This window comes from Megascapheus bottae, chromosome 10 (assembly GCF_031878675.1).
Source record: "Megascapheus bottae isolate mThoBot1 chromosome 10, mThoBot2.hap1, whole genome shotgun sequence".
Taxonomy (NCBI): Eukaryota; Metazoa; Chordata; class Mammalia; order Rodentia; family Geomyidae; genus Megascapheus; species Megascapheus bottae.
In genome coordinates this window covers 63,403,380-63,430,337 of record NC_143518.1, presented here as the reverse complement: position 1 = coordinate 63,430,337, position 26,958 = coordinate 63,403,380, and the positions used below count along the sequence as shown (strand labels likewise).

The following is a 26,958-nucleotide window of genomic DNA, read 5'->3' as shown; positions in this document are numbered from 1 at the left end:
AATTTCAGGAAAGACAGGACTGGAAATAATTGAAATATTTAAGAACAGGAGAACAGTGCAAGAAAAAATAAAGTAGTAATAAGTAACACACATGAAGCTTTGATGATGGGAGGGCCCCCAGAGTCTGCAGTGAAGGAAGGGAATGGAGAAAGCCCTGTGAGGCTTGTTAGTACACTGTGCCTTCCTGAAAGCCAGGGTTCCACAAATTCTGGATCCTGTCACCAGAGCAGTGCTGTTCCTGAAGGGAGGAAGTGGTACACTGTATCTGAACCCTTCACATTTTGGTGGCATGTTTTAGGGGAAAAGAGTTAGGGGGGGAAAAAACAAAACCTTCTGTGATGTTATATGTTACGTTGCTGATAAGTACAACAGAGCAAGTGCAAGTTCCATGGATGTGCTAGGTGAAGTGAGCTGGGAACCTGAGGAGGGCGGTTTAGCTGGCTTGGGTACTGTTGAAGTCCAGAGGAAAATGGTTTAAGGTCCAGAAATACAACACCAACATTTGTGAGATACCAGAAATGAATGTGACTGAGTTTAATTAGAGTTGTAGAAAATGATTAACCTTAGAAGGAGGATAACAAGTGGGTAGAAAAGGAAAAAGAATAGGAGCACAGAAACCAAGTACTGGAAAACAGCCATGTCCAGAGTCAAAGCTGGCTGGCAGTGTAACTCAGTAGTAGAGTGCTTGCAAGTGTTTTGTCCTTAACAAAGACACAAAAAAGGACATATTTTTGCAAGATATATCAAAAGTGAAGCATGGTAAAGATGTTACAGTAGAACCAGCTAAAATTTTTATTTTATTTGGTGGTTGATGGCTGCCATGCAGACGTTAGTGGTTGTTAATGTTTTCATGTAATGAAACTAGCAGAAAAGAGAAAGGTCTTTAAAATTTATAATTCAAAGATAGTAGTGTCCAATAAAAATTATAGTCTAGACATCAGATGGTTAAACATTGTAATGTCTTCTTTTGATAAAATAGTTTAGTTAAACTATAAAAGGATACAGATAAATGTCAAAACTAACATAAACTATGTTATGAAATGTAAATAATGTAAGCTTTGAAAATTGCCTTAAAATCTGGTTCAAAGAAAAATATAACTTGATGGTTCTTTAAAAGAATCTCACCAATTCCTGATACCGGTGGCTAGTGCCTTTAATCCTAGCTACTCAGGAGACTGAGATTTAAGGATCTTGATTTGAAGCCAATCCAGGCAGGAAATCTGTAGGGCCTCTGGGCTGTTTGTATAACTTGGCTATTGTGAATACTGCAACAGTAAGTTTGGATATGCAAGTGTAGTTACTGTATCCTGGCTTGTGATGTGCTGGGTAGGTGCCCAGGAGTGGTATGGCTGGGTCATAGGGTAGATCTGTATTTAGCTGGAACCTCCAGACTGCTGCCAGAATGGTTCTACTCGTTTACATTGCCACCAACAATGCAATAGGGCTCCTTTTCCCCCACTTTCCTGCCAGCATTTGTTGTTGTTTGAATTCATGTTGGCCCATCTAACTGTGGTGAAATAGAATCTCAGAGTTGTCTTGATTTGCATTTCTTTTATGGCCAGAGATGTTGAACATTTCATCATGTTTGCCATTTTTATGTCTTCTTCTGAGAAGTTTCTCCTTAGCTCATTTAATGATTGTTTTTTGTTTGTTTGTTTCTTGCCAGTCCTGGAGCTTGAACTCAGGGCCTGAGCACTGTCCTTGGGCTTTTTCCTTAAGGCTAGCACTCTGCGACTTAAGCCACCCACAGCACCATTTCTGGCTTTTTCTATGTATGTGGTACCGAGGAATTGAACCCAGCTCTTCATGCATTCTAGGCAAGCACTCTACCACTAGGCCATGCTCCTGGCCCTGGTTTTGCTTTTTTAGTTTCTTGTGTATTTAGACAATAGACCTTTGTTGGATATGTTGCTGGTAGGGATCTTCTCCCTGTCCATTAGCTATCTGTCTCGTTTAGTGTGTCTTTTGCTGCGCATAGCTTTTCATTTTGATATAATACTATTTGTCAAATCTCTTTCCTATCTCCTGTACCCTAGGACTCTTCAAAAAGTTTCTGCCTGTGCCTATTAGTTCTAGTGTTTTCCTAATCTCCTTGCAGTAATTTCAGTTTTGTGTCTGACATTGAGGCCTTTGACCCACTTTGATTTAATATTTGTACATGGTAACAGACAGGGATCCACTTTCAGTTTCCTGCATGTGGATGTCCAGTTTTCCCAACCAATTATTAAAGAGGTTATATTTTTTCCAACATATATCTTTGTCTCCTTTATCAAATATCAGATTAATGTAAGTATGTGGTTTTTTTATTTTATTGTAGTGATTTTATTTATTTTTTTATTTTTTTCATATATCACATACATTGATACCTTTCTTATGCCTTGGTCCCCATTTCCCTTCCCCCCACCCAGTATGTGGTTTTATATTTGGGTCTTCCAGTCTATTCCATTGATCTTTGAGTCTACTTTTGTGCAGTACCAAGCTGTTTTTGTTATTATAGCTCTGTAATACAGTTTGAGGTCTGAGACTACCAGCATTAGTGGGTTTTGCCAATATTTTTAAAATAAGATCAAAAGCATGATTCATTAAGGAAAACTGATAAATCAGACTTCATCCAAATAAAGAACTTATTTTCCTCAAATGCAGGAAGAAGGAAATAAAAGGAGAAGCTGTATTAACTGGAAGAGTGTTTGCAATTACAAATCTGAGCTAGAATAGTCACGCGGGGTATATGAAGGATGCTGTACCTTTAATGGCTAGGACAAAAAGGCAAACATCTGAAAAGTAAACTTGTAGAAAAGGCATTCGTGACCATTATTCACCAGACAGTTGTGAGTTCAAAAACACAGCAAGGCACCTTCACGTTAAGTGTTACATGTTGAAAAGCTGTTAGGGCATCGTGGGCACATTGCAGGAAATCTGGGCTGCTAGCAGTGATGTGAAGTGCTGAAATCTTTCAGGAGCAGCTCAGCAGTTTTGCTGAAAGCCACTCCAGTCCTTGGTATTTGTCTAAAACAAAGTAAGTGTTAGAACTACAATAAAGACTTTTTTCGTCATGGGTGCTTAAACTCAGAGCCTGGACATTATCTCTGAGCTGTCATCTTAAGGTTGGCACTCTACCACTTGAGCTACACCTCCATTTCTGGCTTTTTTTAGATTAATCAAAGATAATTAAGACTTTCCTGTCCAGACTGGCTTTGAACCACCATTCTCAGATTGCAGCCTTCTGAGTAACTAGGGTTACAGGTGTGAGCCGCCAGTGTCTGGCTACCAATAACTTTTACATAAAGCTATGCAGAAGCTTTATTTGTAGTAGCTGCAAACTATAGTTAACATAGCTATGTACAGACATGGATCCATCGTGACGTGTCGGAACAGTGGGATATTACCCAGCAGTCAGGTGGTATAGCGTGTGATGAATGCAGTACCATGGTTGACATCAGAGTAATCAGGTTGGATGAAAGAAGCCAGACAAAAGACATAAAATTCTAGGAAATAACAGCTGAATTTCTCACAATAGCAAGCATGTGAATCACTGTAGGGAAATAGGAGAGGAGAGAGTGACACAGATGTGGACCAGGGATGTGACTCAGTGACAGACCACTTGTTTAGCATGCATGCACTGCCGAATATGTGTGTGTGTGTGTGTGTGTGTGCGCGCGCGCGCGCGCGCATGCGTGCATTTGTGTGTGTATACATGCACATACATATTTGCAAATGGTGAACATGATTGCTATTTTGACAGTGGAGACAGTTTCATGGATATGAATGTATAAATTGTATACAAGTAGTGGGTGTCATTCATGCCTCAAAACATTTGTATTTTGAGCAGGAGTTTGGCCTAGTGGTAGAGTGCTTGCTTAGCATGCATGAAGACCAGGGTTCAATTCTCGGTATCACGTACATACAAAACGCCAGACATGGTGCCGTGGCTCAAGTGGCAGAGTGCTAACTTTAAGGAAAAAGCCCAAAGACCATGCTCAGGCCCTGAGTTCAAGCCCCAGGACTGGCAAAAAAAAAATTGCATTTTATTGGAAGTGCAGTGATGTAGGTAGGGTGTGTGTGTGCGCGCACACACACACATGCAGAAAGAATACTGCTGGGTGTGAGCAGAAAGGGCAATGTAGAGAGCAGCAGGACTGGTAGTTGACGCATGAGGTGAGCGGGTCCTTAACCACGCTGGTGTTTTGGTGGGTGAGTAAGCACCCTGGGAAGGGCCCTCTTTGTTTTCTGGGACAAACAGTGGTGGTTGGCCTCTATGGGAAGCCGCATGTCTGCTTGCTAAAGTAGAAGACCTGGGTCAGATTTCTTTCAGTATCCTCCTCCACCTTCACGTCTAGTTTCCCTGTTGTATCCCATTTCACCTAATGTTTCCAGCTTTATGCACTCCCATTCTGTCTTTAGACTGGACTGGGGCACCAAACAACTCTGTCCTCACAGGGCTCAGTGATCTGCCTTCTAGCCTTTGGCACTGTTCACCTCCAGGTCACTCTTGCATTTTTCCCTAGAAGTGCAGTTTCCTGACCTGAAATCATTTAATGGTGTTCTTTCTTCCTTCTTTCAGCTTGTACCTCCTTTTAAGCCTCAGGTGACCTCTGAGACGGACACGAGGTGTTTCGATGAGGAGTTCACAGCACAAACCATCACCATAACGCCGCCTGAGAGATGTGAGTGACCCTGGCAACTTGGCATACGATGGTCACTGGCATTGTGTTAAAAATTAGAGCTAAGTGGATGTGACAGAGGGGACTTAGGATGGGGTGGGGGTGGGGCTAGACCAGAAAAACTACATGTGAAAACCTGTAAACCAAACCACAGTGTAACTAGTCCCTCTCACTACTCTGCAGTAGATTCGTGGGACTCGGCTGAGAAGATTTGAATCAGGAGATGTCCCCGTTACAAGCCTGCCCTTTCTCGTGCCATCCAGCCATCTGCCCCTCCTCACCTCACTTAGAAGTTTCTGAGTTCACTTTAAGTTGAGTTACTCCTTTAAAGTAGCTTGTGCTTAAATACCTATATCTATGAAGACATAATTTCATTTGCTATTAATTTTTGGTACATATACATTGAAGTATAAATTTATTAAACTGTATATTCATTCATTTCTGCAAATCAGTCCCCATCATATGTGCCCACATTTGAGAAATGGCATGAACAAGTGGGATGGGTGGAAGGAAGCAGGCTGTTTTCAGCTACAGTGGTCCCCTGCTAACATGCTCTGTGCTGATGTGAGAATGAGGACAAAATCGAGACTGGGGTGCTGTTTGGATAGCCAGAGGAATTCTTCAAAGTGCACATGGGGCTCGTACATAGCCTCATATTAGTGGGGTTTCGTTTGATTGTTTCTGTGGTGTTGGGGATTGAACCCAGGGCACTGAGCCTGCTAGGCAGGTACTTGATCACGTCACCTCGCCCTCATTTCTTTGTTTATGCCATTTTGGCCTGGCCTTGAACTTTGATTTCTGTCACCTCCACCCCGCTTCCAGCTGGGTTACAGCCACCACGCCCCACTCATATTAGTGTTTCTGTCCTTTTGATTCCCTCTGCATATGTGCAGTCACATACGCTATCTAGGAAAAGGAGATGGGAATGAAATGCTATTCCCTAAGTCATCGTCCTCAACGGACTTGAGTGTCGAGACTTGAACTAGGAGTTTGTTGTTGTTTGTTGTGTTGATAGTGGGTCTTGAACTTGGGGATGGCCACTCTTGTTTTCACTCATGGCTGGCTCTCTCAATTGAGCCATACCTCAAGTCTAGACTTCTTTCTAGTTAATTGGATTTGTCTTCCTATGCTGGCTTCAAACCTGGATCTCAGTTTCTGGAGTACCTAGGTTATTCTTAATTCTTAATTAAGAGTTCTTAATCTGGGTCTGTACCCTGGCAACAAGAAGATTGTGTGTACTATGAGACTGAAGATTAAATTGCAGGTGCCTATGTGCCTGCCTTTCTTTGCTTTCTTTTAAATTCAGAAGAAGTTAAGAACCTCTTAACGTTTCATTTTAAAAGTGAAGAAGTTGAAGCCTAAAGAGAATGGGCTACTTGAAGGTCCCACACCCAGGGCCTGCCACCAGGCTGGTGCCCAGCGGCTTGTGCTGTCATCCTGTTGGAAGAGCGTGTGTGCTGTGGGTAGAATTCCAGAGTCTAACCATCAGAGAGCCTGTGGCATTGTGAGGACAGAGCTGTAGATGTAGATTGGGCACAGGCATTGGCCCCAGGCCCGGCATGGAGTCCGCTTACCCTGCCTGGCTATGCCTGGGCTCTGCCATTTGGATGAAACACTGATGGTAATCACCTCATTCTTTAGTTCAACACCTTCTGGACACTCCCATGGTGCCCCACATCCAAACTAGTCACTGGGGCTCTCCCAGCCTCTCACACCTCGGCCCTGCCTGCCTCTCCTGCCTCTCCTGCCTTTCCTGGTCACTGGGGCTCTCCCAGCCTCTCACACCTCTGCCCTGCCTACCTCTCCTGCCTCTCCTGCCTCTCCTGCCTCTCCTGCCTCTCCTGGTCACTGGGGCTCTCCCAGCCTCTCACACCTCGGCCCTGCCTGCCTCTCCTGCCTCTCCTGCCTTTCCTGGTCACTGGGGCTCTCCCAGCCTCTCACACCTCGGCCCTGCCTGCCTCTCCTGCCTCTCACACCTAGGCCCTGCCTAGCTCTCCTGCCTTTCCTGGTTCCTTTTGCTTTTGTCCTGTGTTCCAACTGCACTGTGGACCTGCCAGGGCTCCCTGTGCCTTCGAGTTGGGTATTTGCTGTTCCTCAGCCAAGCATGTCCTTGTTCTGTGTGTTCGTGGAGAGCTGCCTTTGGCTTTCCAGTCCTAGGACCACACCCTTAGTTCTTAGTCTTCTAAGAGCCCCTTTGCCTGCCAGTATAGTTCTGGTTCCGTGTGTTCTTTTTGTGCTAGAATACAGTGGCTCTGAGAGGAAGGGTCTTCTGTGACCATGGTGTGGCCGGCACTTCACTTGGTCCTATCCCAGGGAAGATGTCCAAGAAACAGGAGGTGAGAGGAGACATGGAGCTCAGGGCCTGGGGCCCCACTCTGTCTCTCCCAGCCCTGGTCAGGCTGACTCTGCATCCCCAGTGTACTTTCAGATAAGGCAGTTGTGGTTTTTAGAAGGGTCTTGCTAAATAGCTTGGACTCCCCTTAAACTCATGAGCTTGTCTGTCAAGCATGGTTAGAAGGCCATGACATATCTCTGGTCCTGGCCTGAGCTCTTCCAATATCCTATCTTAAACAGCGGTGGGGTTTGTGGGTTTGGGCTTCTAGGACGTGTTATTTTGGAGTCACAGAAGTAGATTGACATCGTGTATAGAGCTGTGAGAAGACAACTTTATGTCAGAAGGCTAAAGGCAAAAATCTCAATTTGGAAACATGGAAAGCCTTGGGTCCTGGCCAGGAAACTGCTTCCTGTCCTCTCCCCGCCACTCCCTAACTCTGGGATATAGAAAGGAGAGGAAGACGGAGGGCTAGACCATCTCTAGGGCCACCTGTTTACCCCAGGTGCCTGAAGAGCATCTCTAGGAAAGGACCTGGAAGTCCCAAGGCCAGCATCACCTGTTAACTGGCCCTCAGAGTTGGTTTTGAGGGAGACAGCTGCACAAAAGGGCTAGATAAGCCCAATGCCAGCATCACCCTGGGGGAGCCTGTGAGGGTGTGTGTGGAGGATGGAGACTGTCCTGGGGGAGCCTGTGAGGGTGTGTGGAGGATGGAGACTGTCCTGGGGGAGCCTGTGAGGGTGTGTGTGGAGGATGGAGGCTGGGGGGGCAGCCTGTGAGGGTGTATGGAGAATAGAGACTGGCCGGGGGGGGGGAGGCTGTGAGGGTGTGTGGACGATAGAGACTGGCCTGGGGGGAGCCTGTGAGGGTATGTGGAGGCTATGAGGAAGAGACTGACTGGAGAGTGACACTAGCAAGTTGACACTGGAAAGCTGAGGCTTAAAGCCCGGTTGTACTTGGTCAGTGCATGTGCACAGCTCCCAGGCAGGTCAGTCGTTTCGTGATGCAGCCTGTCGATTCTAGTGTGCAGCCCGTGAGCCAAGGACAGGACATGGTAACAGCTCATCTCACAGCTGTCCCCAGACCCAAGCCCATGCATGCTAGGCAAGTGCTCTACCACCGAGCTGCACCCCTGTTGCTCCTCTCCGGGGCAGCAACACGGGAACGGGGAGGGACACACAGGGCCAGCCTGTAGTCCCCCGGGAGCTGAGCGAGATGGTAAGTGTCGAAGACCCAGCCCTCCCCCAATCACCGGGGAAGAAAAAACCACGCTGAGTCAGAAGCAGTGTTAACCATGGAAGCGCATCAGATCTCTCTGCTGATCTCTGCTGATCTCTCGTTCTCTCTGATGCTCTCCTCCTTTATTGCGTCAATTAGTTATATACTGTTAGGGTAGGAGAAGGTGGGCACTGGGAAGCTAGCCAATAGGAGGAGGGCCTCTGTGCTACCACTAAGGGTCTGGGTGGGGCTTTCAGGTACTGGGCAGGACAGGTGTAGGAAAGCTCGCGAGACTTGAGCTGCTGCGAGACCCGCGAAACTGCGGGGGGTTCAATCGAGTCACGTACACAGAGATGCCTTAAGAGAGGTATGCAAAGGACCGAATGCCTAGACAAAGCCCTTTAATTGCAGCTGAGCCAGAATCAGGCTTCAGGGATGGAGGCTAGGCCCCAACACACCCCAGTCTGAGTTTGCGTTTTACTCTATTTCTAAAATTTTGGATGAAACTGAAGTGTTTGAGAATGGCCCAAGTTCCTCAGCACTGTTTCCATAATATAATTGGAAACAATTCCATCATCCTCACTAATCAATAATATAAAAGCCATCCAAGTACTTTTCCAGGCATGTCATACTTTATTAGTAGAGGTTGTAAAGGAAGGTGTACCATTTCAGACACATCACGCTGAACATGGTCAGGGTCTTCCAAGACTCCAGGCCCAGTTGCAGACAGAGGTAGGGCATGTGGGAAAGCCTCTGGCTGTCTGTGTGCCTGCAGTGACCTCCAAAGCCCTGCCCCTGTGTGGCAGGAGCTCACGGTGTGGCTTGTGCCTTTCAGAGTAAGAATGGGGCACAGGGCCTGGCGATTCCCCTGCCCTGCTGGAGGAAAAGACCTGCAGAGTGGGCATGCAGACTCTGCCAGGCCTGAAGGCCTGATTTTCATTGTATGTGGTTTCGTATTTTTTGGTAGGTTATAGGGCTGGAATCCAAGGCCTGGGTGCTATCCCTGAGCTCTTTTGCTCAAGGCTAGTGCTCTGCCACTTTGATCCACAACTCTGTTTCTGAGTTTTGCCTGGTTTATTGGAGATGAGTCTTAACAGACTTTCTTGCCCAGGTTGGCTTTGAGCTGCGATCCTAAGATCTTAGACTCCTGCCTAGCTAGGATGACAGGTGTGAACCACCAGCACCCTGCTCAGGGTGTGAGGCCCTGGGCCACTCTAGTTCCTTAAGGGACACTTGGAGAGCCTGTGAGGCCTGGCCCAGGCCCACTGGATACCACTGCTTTTTGTGGCCTCTGGGGACAGGAGCTGCTCAAGACCTTGAGTCCAGCCCCGAGTGCTCGGGAGCTAGTGTCTTCCCTCACCACCTTGCCCTTCCAAAGCAGAACTGAGTTATTTTTCAGAACACATCAGCAGTTATAAAAGAAAAGCAAATGTTTCATTTTCTAGAGCAGCTGCAGTGACACCAGATTGTCCTCCCGGTGCTAATTAATGAAACAGATTTTGGAATGTGTTGTCTTTTGTTATATCCATTAGTGGTCCTTGCCTTCCTCTACAGAAAAAGAATATCTCTAAGATCTGGTTGCCATCTAATTACATTTGTTAAATGCACTAAGAACAGCGGCCCCTGAGTTGGCCTGGACCAGAGGCTGAGGCACAGTGCAGAGGGTGTGTGGAATAAATAGCGTTCATCTCACCATCACCTTTACACCTGGCCTTTCATGCCAGGAGTTAGGCCCCTGCCCCTCCCTGCCCTGTACCCTCCCCAGTCTCAGCTCGTGCCCTCCCCCTCCTCACCACGCCTGGGTGCACAGAGGAGCTGGCGCACCAGGGATGGAGCTGCCTTGTGGGATGGGACATCAGGCCCCAGCACATAAGGCCCACACACATCCTGGAGTGGGATCGGGCATGCGCGCTCCTTATACGCTTCTCCCAGCTGCTGGAGAGCGTCTGCCGGGGCCGATAACCATGTGTGGCCTGCAGAAGGCATTGGAAGTATCTAAGTGGCTTGGCAGGAGAAAAGTTTTCCACCTGTGCAAGAATATGGACGTGTGAGGTGCTCACAGGTTTCTGTCTGTGCAGCTTAGACTTGCTCCCAGTCAGCCGTGTGATAAGCACGTTACTGCAAGACAGGGAAGGTGGTCTTAGTTCTCACCACCAATCTTAGTTGGCACCAGCAATCTTTCCCCCCCACCCCCCCTCTAGAGCTTGCCCTGTGGAGAGCCAGGTGGCCTGGTGGAGGCCTGCAGAGGCTGTGGTGGCACCGGTGGGGCTTCCTGCACGCTGTTACAGCTTGTGGCATATTTGCTGCTCAAACTCAGCAAAGAAGCTGGCAGCGGGCAAACTGCTTGTGAAGCACGTGACTGGCACAGGTCGGAATCTGAACAAGGCTTCCAGTGCCTCTCCTAACTCACCAGCCATGCCTCAGCAACTCCTGGCTCTCTCCTAGGCAGAAGTACTGCTCAGAGTACTTGCCGTGCAGGGCGTGTGGGGGGCTTGCTGCTGACGCGGGGCTGCAGGGGCAGGGGCAGCCCCTCTGCTCCTGGGCCTGCTCAGGTGCGCCTGGTGGTGGAGCCTAGATAATGCCTGCAGAAGAGAATGGGAGAGCACCAGGAGAGAAAGACTGGAGTGCTTCCCTGGAGGCAGCGCCTAGGCCTCTGTGGGGGCAGGCAGGCATGGAGCAGCTCAGGGGGTCCTCCCTCCCCGCTTTCCCTTAGGCTTCGTCTTAAACTCTGTGTTGGCTGGAAGTTGAATCATAGGAAAACAGAACAGGCCATGGAGGAAGATGTTAGCGTGTTGAGTAAGCTGGCCTGGGAAACTAGAATCGTTCAGTCACACCTAAGCCCCGGGGCCAGGAGCGTGGCCGGTGGTGGAGTGCTCTCCCGGTGTGCGCTGCGAGGCCGCGGGCCCACTGGCTGCTGCTTCCTACAGCCTGTGTCGGTGCGAAGTGCCTGGTTTACAGAGCAGCGCCTGTCGGTTCTGCGGGTGGGCCCCGTGGAGGGGGTCCCGTCGAGGTGGGGGTCCCGTCGGGGGGAGGACCGTCGAGGGGGGTTGGGCCCCGTGGGGGGAGTCTGGGGGGAGGCTGGGCCCTTGTCAGGGCGGGCGACGGGGACGCTGAGCTGCCTGTTTCCCGTCCACAGATGAGGAGGACGGCATGGACGGCGTGGACAGCGAGCGGCGGCCACACTTCCCTCAGTTCTCCTACTCGGCCAGTGGACGGGAATAGAGACCGGGCCTCCTCCGCGCCGCCGCCGCCGCCGCCGCCTCCCTCCCCGTGCGTCCGCTCCACTCCGCTCCGGACCGGGCCCTCCGCCGCCGCCCAGCCCAGCCCAGCCCAGGTCTTCTCCGCGCCACCTCGCCCCGCGCGCGTGCTCGCTCCCGTGCTCGCTCCCGTGCACACCCGCGCGCGCTCACAGGCACACACGCGCGTGCACCGGGTTTTGTTTTTGCATGAAGTCGTCTTTCCGTCCGCGGTCGCGCGCTGCCGCTGCTGCTGCCGCCGCTGCTGCTGCTTCTGCTGTCGCCACGTCCACGAGTTTCCTCGTGTGCGGGACCTCCCTCCGGGGCGCGGGGACGCCGTGACTCCAGGTACCGTCCCGCGCTGCTGGGCGTGGAGACTTGTGTCTACGTCAAGGAGGCGGCGTGGGAGGCGGCCACGCTGGGCAGCGTCCGCCCGGCCGGCGCCTCCGCGGCAGTAGTATTTATTGGTTAGTGACGAGGAGCGCGGCCCGGCCAGGCCCGCCCCGCGCGTGGCTCCCGCCTCTTCACGCCATCCCTTCGGTGCTAGGAGCTGGCGATCCCGGAGCAGGCGCGGGCGCCGCGGCGTGGGTTCTGGTTCCCGGCGCGGCGGCCGGCGGGGCGGGCGGGGCGCGGCCTCCTCCGGCTGCAGCGTGGGGTCGAGGCTCCAGAGCCACTGCTGGCGGTGGCGGCCCTGGGGCCCCCCGGCCGGGGCCCGCGCGCGGGCGGCCGGGACTCCGTCCTCGCGGCCGCGCCTGGCACCTGCTGGAGGAGGAGGAGGACGCGGGACGCCGTCCACGCGCGTGGCGGCCGTGGCCGGGCGCTTCCTGAAGCGTGAGGCGGCCGGGCCGGGTGTCCAGCCCCCTCCTGTCCTGGGTGGACTGGCCCGGGGGGGGGGGGACCGGCGGGGCGGCCCGCGTGGCGTCCTGGCCCGCCCGCCCCTCCCCGCCGTCGGGCAGGCAAGCATGAAGTGTAAAGTATTTATTAAATAAACGCGAGCCTCCACGTGGGTCGGTGGTCGTGGTCGCGTCGCCTCCCTGTAGCGTCCTAGTGGCGGCCGTCCGGCCTCGCGCGGGCCGCCGCGTGGCCCGGCCCGCCGCGTCCCTCCGCCCCTCCGCAGACAGCTCCAGAGCGCCCGGTCCTCCTTGTGGTCGAATCCCCGAGCTTACCTCATGAAGCCCGCGGCGGCCGCGGACCCTCTGCCCACCACCCCGGGAGGCCGAGGCCGGTGGGTGGCCGCCCTCGTTCCCTCCAGGTGCTATTATTTCCAGACCATCGTGTCATCGAGGCATGGCAGCCCTGGGTCCAGCGCACCCGACCTCATCCGCAGCAGGGGCTGCTGGCTCTGGCTTGAACCCCTGACCTGGTCCCTGTCTGGACCGCGCCACCCCCGCGGGCCACGCGTGTCCCAGCCGCCGGGCTGAGGTGCCGGCGGGCAGCTGCCGTGCTGGGCTCAGCCAGGGCCTCGCCATGCCGGTGGAGCCTCCGAGGTGGACTGCGTGGACTCAAAGGCGCATCTCTGCAGAGACATTCGGTAGACTAAATTTTCTAACTTCACTGTGTACATTTTTAGGCTCGTCTCAAATACTGCTATTGGAAAAAGAATCTGACACTCTTGAGCCAAAGATGCTTTTTTTTTTTTTTTTTTTTTTTGGTCTGTTGTTCACAGAGTGGAAAGTACAAACCACAGTGCTTCCTGAGTGCACGTCAGTAAGAGGAGGGACACTGGATGTGTATTAAGGTAGATAATGAGGGAGGATGAGGTAACCCAGAGGGAATGAACACTGAATGGCAGGAGAAAAGTTTGGTCCTTAATACGCCTAGTTAAAATATGTGCCTTTTTGGTGTGTTCTGTTCACTACTACAAGGTTGAAAGGAAACATTACAATTCAAGGCTTTAAAAAAGACCATTTAATCAAATTCCTGCGTATAACTTAGCATACAAAGCAGCAGACTTAAGAACAGTAACTTCAAGCCATTTCCGAGAACCCGGGGGCTTCCTCCTCTGGCTCAGATGTCCGCTCGGGCTGATCCCAGGAGGAGGAACGCCGGTGGCGTGATGACCGTCCCGAGCGGGAGCTGCCTGCCAGGGTCGCCACGTGTGGTGGTCTGCTCAGTACCCATCAGATGAATGTAAATATCTCTTTGTAAATCATTATTTCACCGTTTCATCCAGGTCGGCTATCAGACTGTGGCATGCTGGGTAACTGGAAAACGTGATAATAAAATGCAAGTTTAAGTAGATTGCGGATATGTCTTCTCATTCACTGGTTCTCATTCGAGGATTATTACGAGTTTTAGGGGAAAACTTTGGTTGTTAAAAATGTGGAAAAAATTGAGTTGGAAGGTCTGAGTTCCAACCCAATTATATGTGAGACACCGTGTGGAAGGTCCATTCTCCCCCCCCCCCCACACACACACACCTGTGAGCCACTATGTGGAAGGCCTCCCTCCCCCCCCCCAGCGGATGCAAGCTGGGGTTAAGTTTGAAGTGGAAGTGGCAGCTTGGTCTTGATGGGTGTGTGACACTCTGAGGCCAAAGGCCTTGTCCCTACTCCCATGAAGACCCTGACCGGGTGGGAATCTATTACAGTGGAAAATACAGACCAAGAGTGCCCCCAACGCCCCAGGTGAAGGAAGGAAAGTGCCGCGTGGTTTTAAACAGATGCATCATTTCAAAACAAGTGGGGGGGGGGGGCTGCGCATGCAGCAGACGGAAGGCTGGCTGCTCCCTTGAAGCCGCCGGGCATGGGGTCGTGGTGGAGCGGTTGTCCTGTGCTGCAGGACTGCCTCCTTTCTTAAGCTGGGCCTGAGCCACCGCACAGGTCAACAAGCACGGGTGCAGAGCTGCAGCTCTGTGGCAGATGCCACCTTCAGGAGAGAGCCTGGGTCTGGAACCCCCATGGAGTCCCTTGTCAAAGACATCCACATGTAGTGAATGAGGCTGAAATCTGCTCCTGACAGCCTCAGATAGCTGTGTGGGCAAGCACTATGGACTTGGTGACAATGTGGCCGGGTCCACTCGGTGCTGAGGCTGGTGACCCCTCCCCGGCCTCACCGGCCAAAGCCGCCAAGTCCAAGCTCACCTACCCCAGCCCGGGCTCCTGTGCTCTACAGAGCCCAGCCCAGCGACTGCATGCCTTCCACACCAGGGGCAGAGACAGGAGTCTGAGCTGACGGATTGAGGCGAAGCAGGCACTGCAGGCATGCATCACATTCTTAGTGGCTTGGGGCAGAAGTCCTCACGTCTCCCAGGCCTCGCTGTGAGGTGGGGTGAGGCCTGGCAGAGCCTCAGCTCAGCTCCAGGACAGACAGGTCTCACCCTGCTGTGCCCTGCGCTGCCAGGCCACCTGCCCAGTCATCCCCCTCCTCTTTGCCATCATCTCCACTGCTAACAGTGGCGGCAGCATCGTCAGTGTCACCTTCCCTGCTGCCTGCGTGTAACATGACAGAACTCAGCCGTGCAGGTCCCCTGGGCCGCCTGGATCCCCGACAGGCTGCCACAGCCTCACCGTGCTACACTGAGCTTGGCAGATCTCAGCGCATGGTCTCCCCATGACACCAGCCAGCCCTGCGGTCCGGGCCATCCCTCTTGCTGTCTGGAGCGGTGGCCTCCACCCTGCCCGGAAGGGTGAAACCCACTGGAGCTGTCACCTGAGCTTGGCCACCATCTCCCAGGCCTCTGCCTCCCATCTCGCCCCAAGACCACTACTGCAGCCCCCCTGGAGGCCCTGGTGATGGGGGTTTCCCTGGGATGTGGCCCCCGGGGCGGGGGGCTGAGTGCCCCCACCCCCGCAGCCCTGCCAAGCCCTCCCACCCGGGTCTGTGTCCTGTTCTCAAGGTGGGTTGGCCTGTGCAGCCCTTGTCAACCCCCACGGCCAACTCCCTGTGTGCCCCTTCCCGCCTGGTCTCTGTTGCCAGAGGAGCCCAGCCCATCCTGGCGCTGCCCTCACCTGTGTCCCGTCCTGGTCGCCACCTTCCTCAATGGCTCAAGTCCCTGGTCTGAAGAGTCCCAGGACACAGAGCCAGTCCTGGTCACGGGCAGCTCTGGCCCTGCCATGGCCTCACACTGCACAGGGGAGGGCTGCAGTGTGGCTGTGCCCTGGGCCCCCGCCGGCACCAGCGCCCCTTACCTGTGCTGCCAGGCCCTCCCCCTTCTCCCCTCTCCCGTCTCCTCCTCCCCCTCTCCCCCAGCTCTCTCTCTCTGACACACCCACACCCGGGCACCCGCTCTGCACAGGAGGTGTCTGGGTCTCCCGTGGTGGACGGGACACGCGGTGTCAGCAGCCCGGAGCGGCTCCTCTGGTCCGCTGGCTGCCTTGGGCTGGAAAGCAGCGGAGGCAGCCCTGCCACGTGGGGTGCGGGGTGGTGGAACTCTGGTCCTGTCTGCGCCGCGGCATCTAAGATTCAGCGTCTGGCTCCCTTGTCCAGTTGGATTAGAGCAGGGCGCTCCCTGCACAATCCCGGTTGTGCATGTGCACTGCGCCGTGCATCGTCCCGAACCCCCGGGAGGCGTGGGACGGGAAGCCGTGGACGCCACCGCTCGTCCTCCCGGCCTTCCCCGGGGTCGCGGAGCCGAGCGTGAGCGCGCGGCGCGGGGTCCCCCGTGTCACTCTCTAAAATCACCCCGGCAGCAGGGAGTTAATGACATTTTAGCTGCATATGTTCACGTTTATTTAAAAAAATATGCAAGTCACTCTGGTTGACAGTGTCTCGTACACAGTTTTGAAAGAATCAGGGCAAACTTTAACAGAGTCAGTTTTTATTTGAAAAATATTTTCTGGGAATGTATCAGTGTTTATTTTTGAGGCTGACAATTCGGGTGAAAATCAGGATAAAAACAAAAAAACAACAATTTGGTGGAGATCAAATTGTTTGTTTTCATCTATTTAGAATTCCTTCCAGAAAATCTTGGTTCAGGAGCAGCTCGGGGTTCGCGCGGCTCTAGCCGGGCGCCATCTGCCCCGCAGGTAGGCGGCCCCGGGCCCCGATCCCCGGCCCACGCCGGTCCCCACGTCCCCCGGCCCCCGATCCACGGCCCACGGCTCCAGGCCTCCTCCTCACCTCCCCCCCCCCCCCGCTCCTTCCCCAGCTCCGCCCCAGTCCTAGGGCGTGAGGAGGCGCGTCGAGGTCTTGAATGGCGGCTGGGTGCAGGCAGGAGTTGAAGTCAAATTAGAAAGTGAATTCGGTGTCCTAGGGGTGGGGGGGAGAGCTCACCTGCGCGCCACCGCCGCCTGCTCCTCCTCCCGCTCCTCCTCCTCCTCCGCTGACACCGCCCTCCAGGAGTCGCTGGCTCTGCCGGCGGAGCAGCTGCGCCAGCTGCCGTGCCGCTGCCTGGCTGTGCGCGTCCAGCTGCTGCAGCCTGCGGGGAGCCCGGGCTCAGGACGACCCGCGACCTCCGCCCCCCGACCCCGCGACCTCCCCGCCCGCTGGCCCCGCCCCCCGCCCGCTGGCCCTGCCCCCTGCCGGCCGGGCGCACGCGCAGAGGCCTCGGCGAGGCGGCCTCGGGAAAGGCGGCCTCCGGCCCGCGCTTCCCGCCGCCCGGTCCCGGGCTGAGCGCCGTCCTGCTCCTTCTCCAGCTCCGCCACTCCCGGCGTTCTTCCACGCGCGGGGCCAGCGCGCCCGCTCCCGGAGGAGGAGATGGGGAGCGGCGAAGGCGGCGGGGCACGCGGCGGGCTCCCGGCCCCTCCCCCTCCCTCTCCCCCTGACTCCCCTCCCTCCCCCTGACTTCCCCCCTCCCTCCCCCTCTTCCCTCCCTCCCCCTCTCCTCTCCCTCTCTTCCTCCCTTTCTCCCCTCCCTCTCCTTCCTTCTCCCCCTCCCTCTCCTTCCCTCTCCCCCTCCCCCTGACTCCCCCCCTCTCCCCTTCTCTCCCCCCTCCCTCCCGCCCTCCTCTCCTGGGCACCACCGTGGGGTGGCTGGAGGACCTGGCTCAGCCCGGGGGGGGGGAGGGGGGGGGGAGGAGGGGACAGCGGCGGTCCACGCTGGCTGAGGTCCGCAGAAGCCACAGGGCCAGGGCCAGACGAGCCCACAGGGGTTCCAGGGGGGCCCCTGCACCACGACACCCCCCGCCCTGTCAGAACCCGCACTGCACACACACACAGACAGACAGACACACAGACAGACACAGACACACAGACAGACATACAGACACACAAACACAGACACACAGACACACATATAGACAGACACACACACAGACAGACACACAGACACAGACACACAGACAGACATACAGACACACATATAGACAGACACACACAGACAGACAGACAGACAGACACAGACACAGACATACATATAGACAGACACACACACACAGACAGACACTCAGACAGACATACATAGACATACAGGCACACAGACACACACAGACATACAGACACACACACGCAGACACACACGCAGATGAACACACACGCAGGCACATACACGCGCACACACAGTTTCCAGATAAGACAGAGCAAGTGGTGACATACGACATCACAAAGCTGAGTGGGCTGGGAAATATGCAAAGCAGAAGCAGCGCAGGCTGCCAGCTCGGTCCTGGGCTTCAGACATTCATTTGCTATGAACACTGTGAAAGCAGCGAACACAGAGACTCAAATGTGCATGTCGCCTGTGAGACATGGAAATGTGTCTGCGTGGCCGGGGACGGCGGCCGAGGCTCGGCTGCCAAGTGAACAGGGCCGCGCCTCTCGGGAACAGCCCCTGGGGACACAGCCACCCCACACAGCCTGCACTGCACCCTGTGTGTGTTCGACCGAAAGGGGACAGGGGAAGCGGATGTCCTTGGCTCTGAGATGTTTTCAGATCCGTGTCCTCGAGCACACGGGCACGCGTGGACACAGGACGGGGACACACCCGGGAAAGGACACATTCCACACAGCCCACGGACCCAGGGTGCCATCTGTGACCAACACGCGAGCCTCGGTTCCCCATGTGACCTGAGCCTTTCCGGGGTGCCCAGGGGGCTTCTGCATTGCTCCAGCAATGTAACCCCAGAGCCAGGACTCAGGGCCGTGGTTACAGGCCAGGCAGAGAAGGCCAGTCACACCAGGAAAATGGAAGCCGGGAAACACCCTGACTTCCTGGCTTGGGTTTAACCTCCAGCTTCCCGCTCACCTCTGCCCTAATGGCCACCAAACCTCATGAAGAGAGCTCCACCATCTACCTACCTACCTCACCTCCACCATCTCATCCTACCTCACCTCCACCATCTCTTCACCTACCTCACCTCCACCCTCTCCTACCTTCCTCACCTCCACCCTCTCCTACTACCTCACCTCCACCCTCTCCTACCTTCCTCACCTCCACCCTCTCCTACCTTCCTCACCTCCACCCTCTCCTACCTTCCTCACCTCCACCCTCTCCTACCTTCCTCACCTCCACCCTCTCCTACCTTCCTCACCTCCACCCTCTCCTACCTTCCTCACCTCCACCATCTCATCCTACCTCACCTCCACCCTCTCCTACTACCTCACCTCCACCATCTCATCAACCACACCTCCGCCATCTCCTAGCTACCACACCTCCACCATCTCCTCGCCTCCCACACCTCCTTGATCTCCTTGTGCTCAGCCTGCCCCTGCCTCCCCACAGAAGGCTGGCTTCTTCTCTTGCTCTCACCTGCCTCCTTTCGGCCTCTCAAAGTACCATGGCTCAGCTTCCCTCCACACCTTCAGAACTCCTTCTACAATCCTGTCTGCATTTCTTTCCTAAATTTGAAAGTCTCTCCTAGCTGGAGAGGATTGAAACTCCTGTCACATCAGGACTATTTTATCTGAGGCCACAGCCTTGAGCAATCTCGGGTCAGGCTCTGTATTTGCAAAGCTCAGTGACCTCCACCGAAGCGCTGGCTCTAGAAGAGTTGGTCTGCACACATCGTCGGGCACTGCCGACAGGTCTCTGGGTAAGGAGCACAGCACCTTGTCTCACACTCTCAGCTGTGCTTACAAAATGGAAGCCAAAGAATACTTTTCCATTTTTTATCGAGCCAACCAATCAACAAGGCATTCTGGCCCATTGTTCATTTCTGTACTTTCTGCATGTGAGAACAGCTTTCCTATTTAAAAAAAAAAAGTTGTTAAATGATTGAGAAGTCAGGGGACTAATCTGTGAACACTGAAACCCGGCCAGCACGACCCACATAAGCTGTCAGTGAACCCCCGCCCCTGTGGTGTGCACGATGCCCTTCAGTCAAGTGGCTGCTGCAGCAGAGCTCTTCCAGCCAAACCTGAAACAAGGCCCAAGGCCGTGGACAGCAAGCTTTCCCGGCTTGGGTCGAGGAAGACCAAGTGGCTCTTCTCACCCCACAGTCCACAGATTCACAGAACTTCACGGTGTCACTGTCTCCCAATGTCACTTGCCACAGACTTAAAACACACCATTTCAAGTGGTAGGGACCCAACTTCCCCAATTACTATACTAGGTAACTAGTTTTGCTAGGTTCAAGTTGTCCTAATACTTAAAGACTGTTGCTGCCTTTTGCACAATTCCATGTCATGCTTGTAGCCACTCAGTGAGACTAAGGCATGCGCTCTGAGTGTGGAACTCAGCCTGGACTCCGTTCTCACTGAAGGCTCCTCCCTCATGGAGTCCTCCTCCACAGAATCCTCATGGAATCTTCATTCAGTCCTCACTCGCAGTCTTCCCTGATGGAATTCTCCGAGGCCTCCGAGATTCATTCATCACTCACAGAATCCTCCCTCTGGACTCCTTACTCACAGTCCTCAATCAGAGTCCTCCCTTGTGGATTCCTCACTCAGTTGTCGTTCACACAACCCTTACTCATAGAGTCCCCATTTAATTTTGACAGGAACATGAGATGGTGCAGAGTGCACCCCTCAGTAAAGAAAATCTGTGTCCCTCCCTGCGCAGCTTCTTGTTTTCCACTGGCGTGAACCCCTCTGAGGCCTGTGCCTACAGAGGGAAAGCTGGAAGGCTTCAGAGCAGTGAAGGGGAAAAGTCCTGCCCTTCTGTCCAAAGAAGTCACGTCACGTCAGCGCTAAGGGGCATCAGAAGCACAGAGTACGAGTGGCGCCCAGATGCCATGCACCTGTCGTGAGCTCACGTCCCTCCAGTCAAAATCTAAGCTCCATGGAGCATTTCAAAGCCCTGGCCACCCCAGCTCAGCCCAGGCCCTTTAAAGATAGTTTATCAGAACCATCTTCTACATGTGCACTCAGCACCCCATGCCCTGTGTTTCAGCCCAGCCCTGCACAAAGCAATTTGAGGGCGACTCTGAAAACCCCAGAAGGCCACCTGCTTCAAATCTGAATTCATCTTAACCAGCTCTCTTTAAAAAGCAGGACTGGAATGAGCACAGCATCTTGTGCAGAAAAAGCAGCGGAAAATGGCTGTTGAAAATCAGGATTTTGGAGTCAAGTCCAGCCTGTGTGGGGCTCAAAGCTCTGGAGAAGCAGTGGCAAGAGCACCTGCTCTGCTGACGCCCCATTCCGGCCCCAGCCGCTTCCAAGCCAGTCCTTAAAAAAGGCTTCTAACCGTGTGCTTGGAGACAATGTCCAGCTTACACCAATGCTACTACGGTGCTGGTTTTGCTCTGTTGGCTGGGCTGTCCTGAACTCCCAGGGGCTCAGTTGATCCTGTGTTCTCAGCCCCCCCCCCCAGTAGCTGGTATAGGTGCACTGCTGCACCTGGCAGGCCTTATCCACTGGCCCCTCTCTCCGCTCTGCTGTTTTCAGAGCCATTGACAGCGATTGGCCCAGTGCCCTTTCCTCTAGCTGCTGCTCCATGAGTTTCCTCAAGGCAAAGCCATTCCTGTCTTGTAAAACCTTAGTTTAGCAAAGTACCAACTGCAGGAAGTCGAGTACTGCTCCGATACCTTTACCTGACTACTGAACTCCAATGCTGTCAACTGAACTAACACTGTCTTTCTGGCCCTTCCAGACAAAAATCCTTTTTGCCAAGCTGCCAAGTCTCTTTGGATTTCTTTAGTCCAGGGCAGCTAAAGACAAACTTCCTTTGGATAAATGTTCTTTGCAGTTCACCCCTCTGCCATCTTACAGGAAGGTGGGGGACTCCCTTGCTGCCTTGGGTTTGGGGGACAGTCCTGGGCTGTCAGGAAGATGCCAGTCTAACGGAATCCTCCTGCTGCTCTCAGAGACTACAGTCCTCCATGTGTGCATCATGTCAGCCTCGGCAAGTTCCTTCACGGGGCACTGGCCTTGCGTGGCCAACTGCCCACACAGGTAGGACCTGGAAAGAGCCAGCCCGAGGCAGCCAAGTACACAGTCACTATGGTGCCATTTATTGGCACCTATCTTAATTAAGTTTTAATGCAAACAATTTGATTTAAAAATAATAATTTTATAAAAAAAACTCCTAGCCATCTACAACAGAACTATCACTGAGGAAAGCTTTTTATTTAGCTCTTCTTAGGCTCTACCAAGGCAGTCTCCCTGCTGACCCTTGTCAAAGACCCCCATCTGCTGGTTACCACAGTAACTGAAGGAGACCAACTGAGCTGAAACAAGATCTGCAGCCAGAGGAATTCTGCTAAGAGAAATAACTCACTTGTAAAAGGGGGACCTCCACGCAGTGCTGGTGAGTGTTAGCACAAATATGAGGGTGCGTGGCAGGTCAGCAGTTAGGCCTGCTGGAGGCTTGCTTGGTGTCCAGTGGGCTCTGATTTAAGAGCCAGATCCTGTTCAGTGTGACACCGTCGGGAGAAGCAAGGAGCTCAGGCATTTGAAATAAAAACATTTGGCCTAAAAATGTGGCTCTTTAGGAATGGCAAAATTATCTGTGCCGGCGTCCGGCTCTCGTCCTTGCTGTTTTTTCAAGTGGCATGAACTCACGCCGTGCCTGCCCCTCTAGGCCGCTCTGGAGATCCCTCCGCGGGTCTCCGGCCAGCAGAACCCGTCCACGCGCGGCGCAGGGCCTCGGCAGGCGGGGGCCCGGGCGGCCCTGACGGCCCCTCCTGCCGAGCGGGCTGGGAGGCCCCCCACCGGAGGCCCTGGGTTGCTGGCTGCAGGCAGTGGCAGTGCGGGCCGGGCCGGGGAGGCGGCGGCCCCACGGTTAGAGGAGCCGGGCAGGGCTCTGGGTTCGGACACCGTCAGTAAAGGGCAGGCGGTGGGGCGCATGAGGACGGCTCCCCCGCCGGGGGCTGCGGGCAGATGGGGGCCAAGGGGCCCCGGGCAGGGCCCCTCCACCCCGCAGGGGAGGGCGGAGGGCCGCCCGCAGACCCGGCTCCGCCCCGGGAGGTCAGCCTCCCCGGAGGCCCCGCCCCCTCCAGAGGCCCGGCCCCGCCCCCGGCCGCCCGGCCCCGCCCCCGGCCGCCCCGACCCCGCCCCCGCCCCGCCGAGGCGCAGCGCCCAGGGCGGCCCCAAGCAGGAAACCCGGGAACCTCCTGGCCCCCGCCGGACTCGGGAGCGGGGTAGAGCGAGGGGGCGGCGTAGGAAGGACGGTGGCGGAGCCTTCACCCAGCGAGGCCCCGGTCCGGCGGGCAGGGGCGGGAGGCTCGAGGGCCCGCGCGGCTCCGCCTCACTTCCCAGGCACAGCCGCCGAGCTGGGAAGCGAGCCCGAGCCGACCCCGGACAGGCAGGGCGGACGGAGGGGACCGGGCGCGGGGGAGGACTGACTGGAGCGCCCGGAAGTGGGTCGCCTTCGGCTGCCCCGTCGCGGGAGCCTCCGAGGCGGACGCCCTGGAGGCCGGTGGGGGAGCGAAGCCGAGGGGAAGGAGTGCCGACCGCGTGAGCCTCCGCCGCAGGCCGAGGACGGCGCGGGAGGCGCCGGGCGCCCTCAGGCTGCGCTCCCTGTGCACGGGCTCAGCACCTCCACGAGCGAGCGCACTGCCTGGGCTCCCAGCGCCTGCGCCCGCCCGCCCGCGGCCACCCCGGCCGCCGGCTCCTCCTTACCCCGCGGGGCGCGTGGGTGGCCTCGCCGAAGAGCGGGAGCTGAGCCTGGGGGGGGGGGGGGAAGGAGGGGGAGGAGGAGGGGGGAGGGGGAGGAAGGGGGGCGGAGGAGGGGGGGTGGCGCGGGCTCCCGCAGGCTCCCTTCATCTACTTCAGGCATGGATCTTAGGCTGATCCGTCAGCCACTTTACCATCCGTTAACCACCCTTGATGACACACTGGGTGGCCCTGGAGTTATCGGTCCCCAAGAATGCAGATTTAACTTTTCTAGCAACTGAAGATACCGCACCATGTGCGCGATGGCCTTGAAACAACCACCACACAAGATGTGTTTGTCCTGGAAGGCGGCTGAGATGCCCCAGGGCCTTGTCTAAGACTGAAGTTCCAGCTCCATGCGGGCCAGCCAGGAGGGCTGGGCTTCCCCTGCAGCGGTCTGAGAACCTGACCGCTGATGACTGCTGCGCTGCTGCTGCTGCTGCTGCTGCTGCTGCTGCTGCTGGTGGTGGTGGTGGTGGTAATGGCAAGACTGGCTTGCCTTTTTTTTCTGTGTGTCATAGGGTCTGAACTCAGGGACAGCACCCGGGGACAGCCTGGGTGTGGTCTCTGAGCATTTTTGTTCAAGGCGAGCACACTTCACATCTTAGCCCATGTTTCAAGCGTGTCCTAGGGAGAGGAATCTGGGGGCTCGGATTGTTCTCTGTATGCATTGTAGTCTCATAGTCCAGTGAGTTCAATGAGCTCACTATTATGCAATTAGCATGATTTTTAAAAACCTACACAGGAAGTCTAAAACAGAGTAAAGCACTCTTGCACTATGCCCAACACCCTGTAAGACTCTCAGGCTGCCGTCCCCAGCTCCTCCAGTGGAGAAGCAGCCCCTGTCCAGTGTTCTTACAGGCTTTCAGCACACAGAGGAAGTCTGCTGAGCTCCTGGAAGCAGAGTGGGGGAGAGAAGAGCTCACTGGACCTGGGGGCAGGACAGCTCACTAGGCATAATAAGTTGGAAAGTTCTAGTGACTTCTCAGAGTTCAAAGAACATGAAAAGAAGAATGCGCACTGCTGAGGGCAGGGGGGGAGCAGCCCCGCCCCAGGGCCAATCGCCTCTCCAGCAGCAGCGGGCTGCTCCCTGCTTGCAGGACCATTTGTTCCATTACACAATCTCCTGAAGCCATTTAGAGGAGCTCAAACAACTGCCTGTACCAACACGACACATGGCTTCCCATCCCGACTCTGCTAATCCAGACGCTCCAACCATCTTTCTTTAAGATGCCATATGGTTGGCAGAAGCCTGTAGATCTAGCAGCACATCTGCTTGTGCCGTCTTCCTTCCCGCCATCCCCCAACAAAGGCGGGAGACAGACAGCCCTGGAGGAGGGCATTGTGCACCCTGCCCAGAGGGCCAGGTCTCCCAAAGCACCCTCCCAACACAAGGAGATAAAAGAGCTGACCAGGAATCACTCTGGGCTCAATAATTTTTATGAACACGACATAGCTGTTTGAGGGGGTGGCAGCGGGATTCTGCTGACGATTTGATACAAGATCAGAAAAACAAAAGCTCTTTTCTCCAAAGGCTGATCACTTTAAAACGCTTTAAAGCTCTCTCTACCAGAAAGGGACAGAGCCCTTGCCTGAAGCCATTTCTTCTCCAGTTTTTGGTCAAGGAAAACAGACAAGCTGAGAAAGGAGCAGAACTCAGAAACTGCTTTGTTAGCCAGGCATCTCGGCTGTATGCTAATGAGCCGGCACAGACACAGGGTTTTTTAGTGTGGGGAGCAAAGATTGTTGACACTGTTAAAAATCCTGGCTCTCCTGGCCTGTGAGCAAATGGGCTGCCTCCTTGGAATCCATCCCCCAGTGAGACAAAAAGAATCATGCATTCTACTCTCCCGATGACTGAAGTCTGGCTGCAAAAATCATGCATTCTTTTCTGATGACTGAAGTCTGGCTAGTTGCAACCTGGAGCAGTCCGGGAATTGGGGTACATTAGAAAAATTGTTATCAGACTGGAGGTCAGAACACACAGGTTAAAACTGCAGCTTTCTTCTGAAGTAACTGCTGTACCTGGTAGACATGTGAGAGATGAAGGAAGAGGCTGGCTTCAGGGGCAAACACGAGAGGTAGGAGGGAAGGAGACTGAGAGGGAGGCCAGGAAGGAGGGGGGAGAGATGCACTATGCCTCAGCCACATCAGAGGCAGCTGGCTGTCTGGCTCTCTCAGCAACCCCCACCCCCCTCCTTCACCTCAGGTGGAGAGCTCAGACTTTCTTGTAAATCAGTTTGGACCAACATGGGTTTCCATGTCATTGAACTATGACACAGTCAAATGAAAAGCAAATATTTCACTCTTACAAAAGCCTTACTCTTTTAGACAAAGAACAGACAAAAATTAAAATGTATGAATGTAAGTGTCTGAGAAGACTGAGGCTTTAAAAGTTAAAAAAAAATCAGCAAAGTGGTAGAGCTAGCAAAGGACCAAACTCCAAAGCCATGCTTGCCTGGCACTGGTGGCTCACACCCGTAATCCTAGCGACTCTCATCTCCAATTAACCACTCAAAAACTGCAAGTGCCACTGTGGCTCAAGTGGTAGAGTGCTAGCCTTGAGCACAAAGAGGCTCGGGGACCACACCCAGCCTTGACTTCAAGCCCCCCAACTGCCTCCCTCCCCCCCAAAACTATGCTTACCTCTGGACAGAACACTAGGTCCTAGGATGCAGGAATAGCTGTTCAAAGATACACACTGCACAGCTGTATCCCAAATCCAATATATCCATCAGATGCTGTCAGTTCTTGAGCACAAAGCCAGCCATTGTCAGTATGTAGGCAGGGACATTAAACAACAAATTCAGTTTACTTACAGTTGACCAAACAAATAAAAATTCATGTGAATGAAATGAAAACCATGAGGTCTAACCTCAGAGACGCTGACTATTGAAGTGATGATCAGTACATAGGCACATAGAGTACACATATCCATACAGATGTGTCTTTATACACACATGCTGCCCTTCAAACACCGGGACTGAAGAAGTTCTTGGAGCTGTTTTCACTGCCTGAGGCCTACGCAAATGCCATTTCCCTTGTTCTATAGTTAGATGCACAGTCAAGTTTGTGAATGAGTATGCACTCAGTGACTTTCATCAAAATTACACACTTACTATGTTACTGTATTGTAACGCAGCCTGAACTGGACATGGGGAGTCAAATGGTGGGATGAACATGAACAAGAAAGTACAACATGGCGCTGTAGCTATGTAGAATAATGAACTTGAATTTAAAACCATGCAGGCCTAGGTTGAATCTGAGCAATATCCAAAGCAAATTCTTGTAAGATTGTTTCTTCACTTGCAATATAAAATAATCCTATGTGTCTCACAGGAGTGTTGTAAGGATTAGTGACAGTATTTAAAGTGCCTGGCACTAGTAGATCTTCAATAAATGAATGGATTATCGTTATTATTTTAATAGGGTGCTTCAGAGCATATAAAGTGCTTTTCTATTAGCTCATTCAACTGAGAGCAGCTCTGTTAATGCAGGAAGTGTTTCTTCTATCTAATGAATGAGGTAATTGAGATTCAATATCAAAAATGACTGAGGCAATAAACAATTGGTGTGAAGCCTTTTTCTTTTCTTTTCCTTCTTC

The 26,958-nt window shown here is 54.0% G+C and overlaps 2 protein-coding genes across 8 annotated transcripts in view; one reads left to right on the top strand and one right to left on the bottom strand.

Annotated features, from left to right (window-relative positions):
• Akt3 (AKT serine/threonine kinase 3) overlaps nt 1-11,532 on the top strand; it is a 208,753-nt gene extending 197,221 nt beyond the window's left edge. For 5 of the 7 annotated variants that reach the window (XM_090341504.1, XM_090341510.1, XM_090341505.1 and 2 more), the window contains 2 exons: nt 4,562-4,664; nt 11,348-11,532. In XM_090341504.1, coding sequence (XP_090197630.1) covers nt 4,562-4,664; nt 11,348-11,433 — 189 coding nt within the window. In that variant the 3' untranslated portion in view covers nt 11,434-11,532. Of the gene's footprint in view, nt 1-4,561; nt 4,665-4,844; nt 5,110-11,347 lie in introns of those variants that run through there. The other 2 variants (XM_090341509.1, XM_090341508.1) reach the window with 2 other exon arrangements.
• Nucleotides 11,533-13,332: 1,800 nt separating this feature from the next.
• Sdccag8 (SHH signaling and ciliogenesis regulator SDCCAG8) overlaps nt 13,333-26,958 on the bottom strand; it is a 188,973-nt gene continuing 175,347 nt past the window's right edge. The window contains exons 17-18 of the mRNA XM_090341503.1: nt 16,662-16,806; nt 13,333-13,651 (exon numbers count right to left, since the gene is read on the bottom strand). Coding sequence (XP_090197629.1) covers nt 13,613-13,651; nt 16,662-16,806 — 184 coding nt within the window. The 3' untranslated portion in view covers nt 13,333-13,612. The remainder of the gene's footprint in view (nt 13,652-16,661; nt 16,807-26,958) is intronic.